The sequence below is a fragment of the Oncorhynchus mykiss genome, chromosome 19 (genome assembly GCF_057628025.1).
Source record: "Oncorhynchus mykiss isolate SJ-2025 chromosome 19, ASM5762802v1, whole genome shotgun sequence".
In the NCBI taxonomy this organism is placed as follows: Eukaryota; Metazoa; Chordata; class Actinopteri; order Salmoniformes; family Salmonidae; genus Oncorhynchus; species Oncorhynchus mykiss.
Window position 1 is genome coordinate 67,386,750 of NC_143040.1, and position 12,072 is coordinate 67,398,821.

Below are 12,072 nucleotides of genomic sequence, written 5' to 3' on the forward strand. Positions count from 1 at the left end.
AGTAACAGCACGTTACATATCACATGATAAAGTAACATCCCTGAAAGTAATGTAAAGTTTCTCTCTCCCTTTCTCTACCAGTCCCCCCGGAATTAACGGTGCCGCGGGACAAATCCCCCTTGGTGGTCCAGGAGGGTGACACGGTGGAACTCCAGTGCTTGGTCTCCGGGAAGCCTAAGCCAATCATCCTCTGGTCGAGGGCCGACAAAGAGGTGCCCATGCCCGACGGCGGCCTTCAGACAGAGAGCTACGACGGCGCACTGCGCATCGTGAATGTGTCCCGCGAGATGACGGGAACCTACCGCTGCGCCACCAGCCAGTACAACGGCTTCAACGTCAAGCCCCGGGAAGCACTGGTGGAGCTCACGGTGCAGTGTGAGTATTCTGGATGTACAGTGTTTTTACAGTACACTTCTGAGAAATGCAATTGGTTTGAAAAACGGTTGGTTTACGTTGGTGCCGTGACCCAGATAGGTCTCTGTGAGCCAGATGGAGCTCATCGTGCAGTGTGAGTAATGGATGGATGTACTGTATTTTTGGACGACCATCCACTCCTGATAAATAGAACTGCTTCAAATTACAGTTGATTACATTGGTGCCGTGACCTGGATACGTCTCTGTAAGGAGGAGGGAGTCAGGAAAGGTGGGTAAACTGTGCAATATTCAAAATTATATATTTAAATTGTGACGTGCAATCTGATCGGCACTCATCAGGAATTGACTATACATATGTTTTAAGGGGTTTAAGTTAGATGTGTGGTGGGGTCACCTATGTTGCTATGGTATTTAATGTTCTTGACATACTGTATAGTAACGTGGCTGTAGATGAAGGAAAATCGTAAGATCCAACACGTCCCATCGGTTAATCATTAAAGTGTCAGAATTACATTTCTCCAGGTAGAAAGGTTAATGTAACATGGAAAGGTTAATGTTCCATGTTCAAAGAAATGGTTCAACACAACTTTAACTCAGTCACTAAAAATGGTATGGAAAAGGGTTGTGTGTCAGTGTTAATGACCATTAGCGGCCTACACTTTAGAGAAACGAGAGGCGTTTTGTAATCGCATAATCCATTACGTTCATTAACCTTGTTGAACAGACAGTGGTGTCCATAATTATTGGCACCCTTGATAAAGATGAGTAATAAACAAATATATGTAGAAATACTGAAATATATTGTAGAATTCTTTTTAAACATATATTTTATACTAATACAATTTCTCAGAGAAAGAGATTTTGTTTAACAAATAATTTTTGATAAGATTGAGGTCAAAATAATTGGCAACCCTGTTCCCAGCACCCTACCGTTGGAAGGATAACGACCCTGAGCCTTTTTCTAATATGTTTTATCAGATTGGAGAACACATTGGGAGGGACCTTACACCATTGTTCCATACAGATTTTTCCAGATCCTTGATATCATTCAACTGCGCTAATGGACGGCCCTCTTCAATTCAAACCACAGGGTTTTAATGGGATTTAAGTCCGGAGACTGGCCATTGCAAAATGTGGATTTTGTGGTCAATGAACATTTTCTTTGTGGATTTGAAAGTGTGCTTGCTGTTATTGTCTTGCTGGAAGGTCCACTTTGCGACCAAGTGTCAGCCTCCTGGAAAAGGCAACGAGGTTTTTGGCTAAAATGTCCTGCTACTTGATAAAGTCCATGATGCCTTTGGCCCCAGTACCAGTGGAAGCAAAACAGCCCCATAACATCAAAAGATGCACCACTATATTCTACAGTGTGTATGAGGTTATTTTCTGAATGTGCATCCGTTTTTTTCAACAACAAAGAAATATCCAGGGTAATTTGCCTCAAGAGACCACTTTTTTTTGGACAAGTTATGTTTTCAAAACTGTTATGTTTACATTAATTCAGATTTTTCCCAGGGATACACAACATCCTGAAATATATGTGGATATCTTTGTTAGATAGAATACAATTTTTCCCTTGATGTAGTGATGCTGAATGTAAAAAAATAAAATGGCTCAACTTTAGCCGAAAACCTGGTTGCCTCTGCCAGGAGGCTGAAACTTGGTCACAAGTGGACCTTTTCCAGCAAGACAATAACCCCAAGCAAAATCCACAAAGAAATGGTTTATTGACCACAAAAATCAACATTTTGCAATGGCCAATCTCCAGATTTGAACCCCATTACAACCCTGTGGTTTGAATTGAATAGGCAGTCCATAAGACGAAGAATATCAAGGATCTGGAAGGATTCTCTATATAATTTTCAGATGTTGTGAGCATACAGTTCAGTATTTTTTTATTAAATATTTTCATAGTCTTTTTTGCTCATCTTTATCACAGGTGTCAATGATGATGCATGCAACCCGAGGAAATTAGCTGGTGATATGGAGGAAGGACACTGTTAAGAGGCCAAAGAGTCTTCAAGTGGCACCCTATTCCCTATGTAGTGCACTACTTTTGACCATAGTGGTGCAATATATAGGGAGCCATTTGCGACACAAACTATGAGAAACATCCATCTAATTAATAGTGTTTGTGCTATACTTAATATTGGAGAGGGAAGGTGCCTTGGGCTGGGTTATTGAAATGCAGAGTTGTATCAAAGCACAAGGTGAGACACAAGATGCAGACACAGGAGGCAGATGGTTGGAGTCTTACAATGTTTAATAATGCAAAAGGGGTAGGCAAGAGAATGGTTGTGGACAGGCAAAAAGGTGAAAACCAGATCAGTGTCAAGGAGGTACAGAATTTGTAGGCAGGCAGAATGGTCAGGCAGGCAGGTACAGAAACAGGCCAGGGTCAAAAATTCGCTAACGACCCTCCCGGCTCCGCCCACTGACAACCTATTAAGGAAAACGAGAGCAAATAGAATGAATTCGGCAGACAGAGTGGGGGGGTATTCACCCCGGAACACCATTTCAAATCACACAAACAAATTGACCCAGCCCGCATCCCAAATTGACCCAGCCTGCATCCCAAATTGACCCAGCCTGGGTCCCATATTCATGAGGGGGGTACGTGTTCACACTTCCACTTGCCCTAGCCAACCTCGTCCTCCACAGAGCTCAGAAACCTTCATTCACAGAAAGCAACCTTTAAGAGAGAAAGAAGAAAATGAGACCAGAAGGGAACAGACAGGAGCGATAGAACAGGACAATACCAAACACAAAACAGTCGTCAGTCACGTGGACATTCAGGACCAGGGCGCACGAAAGAGCGCGTCAGAAACGGCATTATCGGTCCCCCGGATGTGCCACACATCGAGATGGAATGCTTGTAAAAATAAACACCACCTCATTATCCTCTGGTTAGGACACATCATGGACCTCAAGAAGGTGAGAGGGAAGGTCGGTGTAGACCACAATAGGTACTACTCCCGACCGGACATACACCTCGAAGTGTAGTAACGCCCATATGAGTGCTAACGCTTTTTCCGTGACTGAGTAGTTCAACTGATAATGGTTCAACCTTTTGGAAAAGAAACTAAGAGGCCTCTCAACACCAGACACATCTGCTTGCAGCAAAACTGCACCTGCCCCCACATGACTAGCATCCATCTGCAAGGTAAATTACAAATCCACGCGAGGAGCAGCCAGCACCGGAGTTGAGGTAAGCAACCTTTTTGCAAACACATAAGATAACAGGGACTGAGGGGGCTCGGGAGACTTCCTGTCATCCTGGAGAACAGATAGAAGTCAATGCACCCTATGTCCAAACACAAGGTCATTTGGACTGAAACCTGTGCTCTCCTGTGTAACCTCCCTAGCGGCTAACAGTAACCAAGGCAATCCCTCTTCCCAATCCTTATCCATCTCAGTACAATAAGCTCTCAACAAAGTGTTTGATGGAAACTTTCCAGCGCTCCTTGACTTTGCGCGTGATAGGCGCTAGACAAATTGTGTTTAATATGGAGCTGTTGAAGGACCTGACCAAACAGATTAGAGGTCAAATTAGATCCTTGATCACTCTGAATTACCTTAGGGATTCCAAACAGTGAGAGAAACAGAGTCAAAGCGTTTAGCACAGACTTAGTCGTGATAGACCGGAGAGGATAGGCAGCCGGAAACCTAGTGGTCTGACACATCACAATGAACAGGTAACTACTACCCTTTTTAGAACGGGTCAAAGGACCTACACAGTCAATAATCAGATACTCAAAAAGGTACAGGAATAAGAAACAGTGGTACCGGCTTAATAGTTTGATTAGGTTTACCAGTTAATTGACAGGTGTGACAAGTTTTGATGAACTCAGAAACATTCCTCTTTAACCGAGGCCAAAAGAAATGTCTTAATATGTGATTGTAGGTTTTCCTCACACCCATATGTCCAGCAATGTCATTGTGGGAAGTTGTCAACACCAACTCACGAAGCTTAACCTCACTATGGTATGGGGGACTATTGTCACCTACAGATGAAAAGCGTACCAAGTAGCTCAAGTACTCAGGCCCAGTAGCTAGGATATGCATATAATTGGTAGATTTGGATAGAAACCGCTCTAAAGTTTTCAAAACTGTTCAAATAATGTCTGTGAGTATAACAGAACTTATATGGCAGGAAGTGGGACATTTTTGATGTGGGTGCTTTTCTCTTGACTGCCTATACAGTATGTCAATGTTTAGTACCTAGATTGCCGTTCCTATGGCTTCCACTAGATGTCAACAGTCTTTAGAAATTGTTTCAGGCTTGTGTTCTGAAAAATTAGGGAGTAAGACCACTTTGAGTCAGTGGATAGTGGGAAGTCCCCAGAGCTGTTTGCTGCGCACGACCGAGAGCGCGCCTTACTTGTTTTTCTTTTATATTGACGAAGCTATTGTCCGGTTGATATATTATCGATTATTATGACTAAAAACAACCTGAGGATTGATTTTAAACATCATTTGACATGTTTCTACGAATTTTACTGATAGTATTTGGATTTTTCGTCTGCCTGTTGTGACTGCCTTTGAGCCATTGGATTACTGAACAAAACGCGTCAACAAACGGAGGTATTTGGATATAAAGATGGACTTTATCGAACAAATTGAACATTAATTGTGTAACTGGAAGTCTTGTGAGTGCAACCATACAAAGATCATCAAAGGTAAGTGATTCATTTTGTTGCTATTTCTGACTTTTATGACTAATCTACTTGGCTGGTAACTGTATGTAATGTTTTGTGTGCTGGGAGCTGTCCTCAGATAATTGCATGGTATGCTTTCGCCGTAAAGCCTTTTTTGAAATCTGAAATTGCGGTTTCTTGGATTAACAAGAAGTTCATCTTTAAGCCGATTGTTAACACTTGTATGTTTTCTGAATTTTTATTATGAGTATTTCTGTTTTTGAATTTGGCGCTCTGCAATTTCACTGAATGTTGGCCAGGTGGGACGATAGCGTCCCACACCCGCCAGAGAGGTTAACTGGTACAACAACCTGACTAATCGCTTCCCCCAGAAAACAACTACCATGAGACACCCACTTTCTCATCAGGCTTTAGCACGCTCCAAATCTTGTTTAAATTCCAATACCTTTTCATTCTTTACACAATCATGCTCTAGCGTCTCAAGATCATGCTCTAGCTTCTCATGATCAAAAATCTAAATAAATTTTATTTGTCACATACACATGGTTAGCAGATGTTAATGCGAGTGTAGCGAAATGCTTGTGCTTCTAGTTCTGACCTTGCAGTAATATCTAACAATTTCACAACAACGCACAAGTGTAAAGGAATGAATAAGAATATGTACATAAAAATATATGGATGAGCGATGCCGATCGGCATAGGCAAGATGCAGTAGATGGTTTAGAGTACAGTATATACATATGAGATGAGTAATGTAGGGTATGTAAACATTATATAAAGAGGCATTGTTTAAAGTGGCTAGTGATACATTTCTTACATCCCGTCGATGTCCCGTCGATGTGGATAGGGGGCTGCTCCCTCTGCTGTTTCCTGAAGTCCACTATCATCTCCTTTGTTTTGTTGACATGTGAGTGTGAGGTTGTTTTCCTGACATCACACTCCGAGGGCCCTCACCTCCTTCCTGTAGGCCGTCTGGTCGTTGTTGGTAATCAAGCCTACCACTGTAGTGTCGTCTGCAAACTTGATGATTGATTCGGAGGCGTGCATGGCCATGCAGTCATAGGTGAACAGGGAGTACAGGAGAGGGCTGAGAACATACCCTTGTGGGGCCCCAGTGTTGATGATCAGCGGGGTGGAGATGTTGTTTCCTATTCTCACCACCTGGGGGCAGCCCGTCAGGATGTCCAGGACCCAGTTGCACGGGGCGGGGTCAAGACCCAGGGTCTCGAGCTTGATGACGAGTTTGGAGGGTACTATGGTGTTAAATGCTGAGCTGTAGTCGATGAACAGCATTCTTACATAGGTATTCCTCTTGTCCAGATGGGTTAGGGCAGTGTGCCGTGTGATTGCGATTGTGTTGTCTGTGGACCTATTGGGGTGGTAAACAAATTGGAGTGGGTCTAGGGTGTCAGGTAGGGTGGAGGTGATATGGTCCTTGACTAATCTCACAGCACTTCATGATGACGGAAGTGAGTGCTACGGGGCGATAGTCATTTAGCTCAGTTACCTTAGCTTTCTTGGGAACCGGAATAATGGTGGCCCTCTTGAAGCATGTGGGAATAGCAGACTGGGATAAGGATTGATTGAATATGTCCATAAACACACCAGCCAGCTGGTCTGCACATGCTCTGAGGACGCGGCTAGGAATGACGTCTGGGCTGGCAGCCTTGCGAGGGTTAACACGTTTAAATGTTTTACTCACGTTGGCTGCAGTGGAGAGCCCGCAGGTTTTGGTAGCGGCCATGTTGGTAGCACTGTATTGTCCTCAAAGCGAGCAAAGAAGTTATTTAGTTTGTCTGGGAGCAAGATATCGTGGTCTGTGACAGGGCTGGTTTTCTTTTTGTAGTCCGTGATTGACTGTAGACCCTGCCACATACCTCTCGTTTCTGAACCGTTGAATTGCGACTCTGCTTTGTCCCTATACTGACACTTTGCTTGTTTGATTGCCTTGCGGAGGGAATAGCTACACTATATTCGGTCATGTTTCCGGTCGCCTTGCCCTGATTAAAAGCAGTCGTTCGCGCTTTCAGTTTTGCGCGAATGCTGCCATGGAGAAGGTTTTAATAGTCGCTGTGGGTAAGACATCACCGATGCCCTTACTAATAAACTCGCTCACCGGATCAGCGTATTCATCAATGTTATTGTCCGACGCTATGCGGAACATATCCCAGTCCACGTGATCGAAGAAATCTTGAAGCGTGGAATCCGATTGGTCGGACAGACAGAGAGCACGGGCGTTTCCTGTTTTAGTTTCTGTCTATAGGCTGGGAGCAACAAAATGGAGTCGTGGTCAGATTTTCCTAAAGGAGGGCGGGGGAGGGCTTTGTATGCGTCGCGGAAGTTAGAATAACAATGATCCAGGGTTTTGCCAGCCTGGTTTGCGCATTCGATATGCTGATAAAATTTAGGGAGCCTTGTTTTCAGATTAGCCTTTTTAAAATCCCCAGCTACAATAAATGCAGCCTCAGGATATGTGGTTTCCAGTTTACATAGAGTCCAATGAAGTTCTTTCAGGGCCGTCGATGCGTCTGCTTAGGGGTGGGATATACACGACTGTGATTATAATCGAGGTGGCTGTACCGACTCTGATAACGTATCCCGAGTGAGCCATGTTTCCGTGAAACAAAGAACGTTACAATCTCTGATGTCTCTCTGGAAGGCAACCCTTGCTCAGATTTCGTCTGCCTTGTTGTCAAGAGACTGGACATTGGGGAGTAGTATACTCAGGAGCGGTGCGCCATGTGCCCGTCTACGGAGCCTGACCAGAAGACCGCTCCGTCTGACCCTTCTGCGGCGCCATTGTTTTGGGTTGCCGGCTGGGATCCGATCTAATGTCCTGGGTGGTGGACCAACCAAAGGATCCGTTGCTCTTATGTTCAATAGTTCCTCCTGGCTGTATGTAATAAAACTTAAGATTTCCTGGGGTAACAATGTAAGAAATTGCCCCCCAGGACAATTGCTCAGTCCACAGACACCACACAAAAATAACAAACAAAATAACCATGCCCAACGTATTCCAAAGTGAAACACGTCGCTAAGCCTAACAGGGGGGAAATAAAGGCTATAGCTCCGGGTAGCTAGTGTCACTACCCTACCCAAATCTCCTACTGAGGTACACAGCCGACTGTACTCACCTCCTCGGACCGATGTCCCAACAGCGAGTAGAACAAGAGTCTCCAGCCTGGGCAAAGGCTTGGAAACTAATCTATGTACTCTCCAATGCAGCACACCAACTATCCACCGCAGTGGCAAGTTTACCAAACAAAACAAAGGCAACCAATACTGGGCACCAAACATTACAACTCAAACAAACTGTAACAAAAGATGCAAACAGCACACCTACAGAGTTCTCAAACAAACTCCACGTTTTCCCCCAAACACAATACCTTCATGAGCCCAGGACGACTGCACCGTATTGAGGGGAGGATGGATGGGGCCATGTATCGCGAGATCTTGGCCAACAACCTCCTTCCCTTAGTAAGAGCATTGAAGATGGGTCGTGGCTGGGTCTTCCAGCATGACAGCGACCCGAAACACACAGCCAGGGCAACTAAGGAGTGGCTCCGTAAGAAGCATCTTAAGGTCCTGGAGTGGCCTAGCCAGTCTCCAGACCTGAACCCAATAGAACATCTTTGGAGGGAGCTGAAAGTCCATATTGCCCAGCGACAGCCCCGAAACCTGAAGGATCTGGAGAAGGTCTGTATGGAGGAGTGGGCCAAAATCCCTGCTGCAGTGTGTGCAAACCTGGTCAAGAACTACAGGAAACGTATCATCTCTGTAATTGCAAACAAAGGTTTCTGTACCAAATGTTAAGTTCTGCTTTTCTGATGTATCAAATACTTATGTCATGCAATAAAATGAAAATTAATTATTTAAAAATCATACAATGTGATTTTCTGGATTTTTGTTTTAGATTCCGTCTCTCACAGTCGGAGTGTACTTATGATAAAAATGACAGACCTCTCTACATGCTTTGTAAGTAGGAAAACCTGCAAAATCGGCAGTGTATCAAATACTTCTTCTCCCCACTGTATGTAGTTACATCTCTATGGGTGATACTCTAATCTAACAGATCCACAATGGCTCCACTCATAGTTTGAGTTTCACACTCAAGGGTGATTGTGAACATCATTATGTGTGTGTGTGACTCACAGATGTTGTTTGTTGTTGCTAGCCAGTTTAACAGCTCTCCACTCATTATGTAACTCCCATGCAGCCATGTCCTTGAGCACGAGGGCTAAGGTTAATTCACTATAAATACAGCACGCCACTGAATGTGATGTTGCACAGAAGTGTGCCTGCTAGCCGTGGGGTCTTTACATTCTGTAGAGTTGTGCGTACAGCACGAGGATGTACCATGTTCTTTAGCAAACACCAACATTTACTTGCATTTGTAGACCTATTTTTCTGCTCTCTATTGAAACCTCTTTCTGCTCTCTAATAAAACCCTCTTTCTGCTCTCTAATAAACCCTCTTTCTGCTCTCTACTAAAACCTCTTTCTGCTCTCTAATAAAACCCTCTTTCTGCTTTAATTGAACCTCTTTCTGCTCTTTAATAAAAGCCTCTTTCTGCTCTTTAATAAAAGCCTCTTTCTGCTCTTTAATAAAAGCCTCTATCTGCTCTCTAATGAAACCCTCTTTCTGCCCTTTAAAAAAACCTATTTCTGCACTCTAACAAAACCCTCTTACTGCTCTCTAATTAAACCTATATCTGCTCCGTGCTGAAACCCTCTTTCTGCTCTCTAATAAAACCCTATTTCTGCTCTCTAATAAGCCCTCTTTCTGCTCTCTACTAAAACCTCTTACTGCTCTCTAATTAAACCTAGATCTGCTCCGTGCTGAAACCCTGTTTCTGCTCTCTACTAAAACCCTATTTCTGCTCTCTAATAAGCCCTCTTTCTGCTCTCTACTAAAACCTCTTTCTGCTCTCTAATAAAACCCTCTTTCTGCTCTAATTGAACCACTTTCTGCTCTCTAATAAAACCTCTTTCTGCATTAATGAAACCTCTTTCTGCTCTCTAATATAACCTCTGCTCTCTAATAAAATCTCTTTCTGCTCTCTAATAAAACCTTGTTCTGTTCTCTAATAAAACCACTTTCTGCTCTAATTGAACCTCTTTCTGGTCTCTAATAAATCCATATTTCTGCTCTCCAATAATACTTAATTATGCTCTCTATTAAAACCTATTTTTGTGCTCCAATAAAACCTCTTTCTGCTCTCTAATGAAACCTCTTTCTGCTCTCTAATAAAACCATGTTCTGCTCTCTAATGAAACCTCTTTCTGCTCTCTAATAAAACCTTTCTGATCTCTAATTAAATCCCTCTTTCTGCTCTCTTTCTGCTCTCTAATAAAACCATATTTCTGCACTTTAATAAAACTATATTTCTGCACTCTAATAAAGCCTATTTCTGCTCTAATGAAACCATCTTTCTGTGCTCTAATTAAACTTAATTATGCTCTCTTTTGAAACCTCTTTATGCTCTCTATTAAAACCTCTTTCTTCGCTCTAATGAAACGTCTTTCTGCTCTCTAATTAAACCTCTTTCTGCGCTCTAATAAAACCTCTTTCTGCTCTCTAATAAACATTGTCAGAGAGAATCCTGTTCTAGCCATGTCATGGACATGATAAATGAGGACATTCATATTCAATGATTGAGGACTTGTTCTCGACCGACAGTCCTATGTGGAAACTGAATATTCTTTATCAATCGATTTAGTCTTTTTAACCTGTTTAGTTGTTTTGTTAAATAGCACCAATAGCACGGGGGCTGTGTGTGGCACTGGTAGAAGTAGTGCACTATATAGGGAACGAAATATATATACCTTATACCACCCACCACTGCGACTTGTATGCTCTAGTCGGCTGGCCCTCGCTACATATTCGTCGCCAGACCCACTGGCTCCAGGTCATCTACAAGTCCATGCTAGGTAAAGCTCCGCCTTATCTCAGTTCACTGGTTACGATGGCAACACCCATCCGTAGCACGCGCTCCAGCAGGTGTATCTCACTGATCATCCCTAAAGCCAACACCTCATTTGGCCGCCTTTCGTTCCAGTTCTCTGCTGCCTGTGACTGGAACTAATTGCAAAAATCGCTGAAGTTGGAGACTTTTATCTCCCTCACCAACTTCAAACATTTGCTATCTGAGCAGCTAACCGATCGCTGCAGCTGTACATAGTCTATTGGTAAATAGCCCACCCATTTTCACCTACCTCATCCCCATACTGTTTTTATTTATTTATTTTTCTGCTCTTTTGCACACCAATATCTCTACCTGTACATAACCATCTGATCATTTATCACTCCAGTGTTAATCTGCATAATTGTAATTATTCGCCTACCTTCTCATGCCTTTTGCACACAATGTATATAGACTCCCCTTTTTTCTACTGTGTTATTGAGTTGTTAATTGTTTACTCCATGTGTAACTCTGTTGTCTGTTCACACTGCTATGCCTTATCTTGGCCAGGTCGCAGTTGCAAATGAGAACTTGTTCTCAACTAGCCTACATGGTTAAATAAAGGTGAAATAAAAAAATAAAATAAAAATATTGCTGACGAATTCAAATCAAATTGTATTTGTCACATGTTTAGCAGCTGTTATTGCAGGTGTAGTGAAATGCAAGTAATATCTAACAATTTCACAACAATACACACAAATCTAAAGTAAAGGAATGGAATTCAAAATATATAAATATTTATTTCATGGTTTGCTAGTCTGGGTTTGTTGCCTTTTTATTTATTTGTAATATTTTCAATGATGTGTTCAAATGAGTCCCGGCTCTCAAAAAATATAAACTCTCAGAGAACATGTCATTGTCAGGTATGCGTAAATGATTGTAAAGGAGTCAGGTGCAGGAGAGCAGATGTGGTGTAGCCAACGGAGCCTTTTATTTTGGCGAACCAAAAACACACGGCAAAGAGAACACGGAATAACAATACGGGTTAACATAACCCAGCGCAACAGACTAACGTGCGCAATACATGAAACAGAATAAACAATACCACACAAAGACATGGGGGAAACAGAGGCTTAAATA

General features: G+C 42.8%; 1 protein-coding gene across 1 annotated transcript in view; it reads left to right on the top strand.

The window, feature by feature from the left end:
- LOC110498192 (MAM domain-containing glycosylphosphatidylinositol anchor protein 2) overlaps positions 1-12,072 on the top strand; it is a 185,227-nt gene that overhangs the window by 105,598 nt on the left and 67,557 nt on the right. Inside the window, exon 8 of the mRNA XM_036955189.2 lies at positions 82-375. Within this exon, the coding sequence (XP_036811084.1) occupies positions 82-375 (294 nt within the window). The remainder of the gene's footprint in view (positions 1-81; positions 376-12,072) is intronic.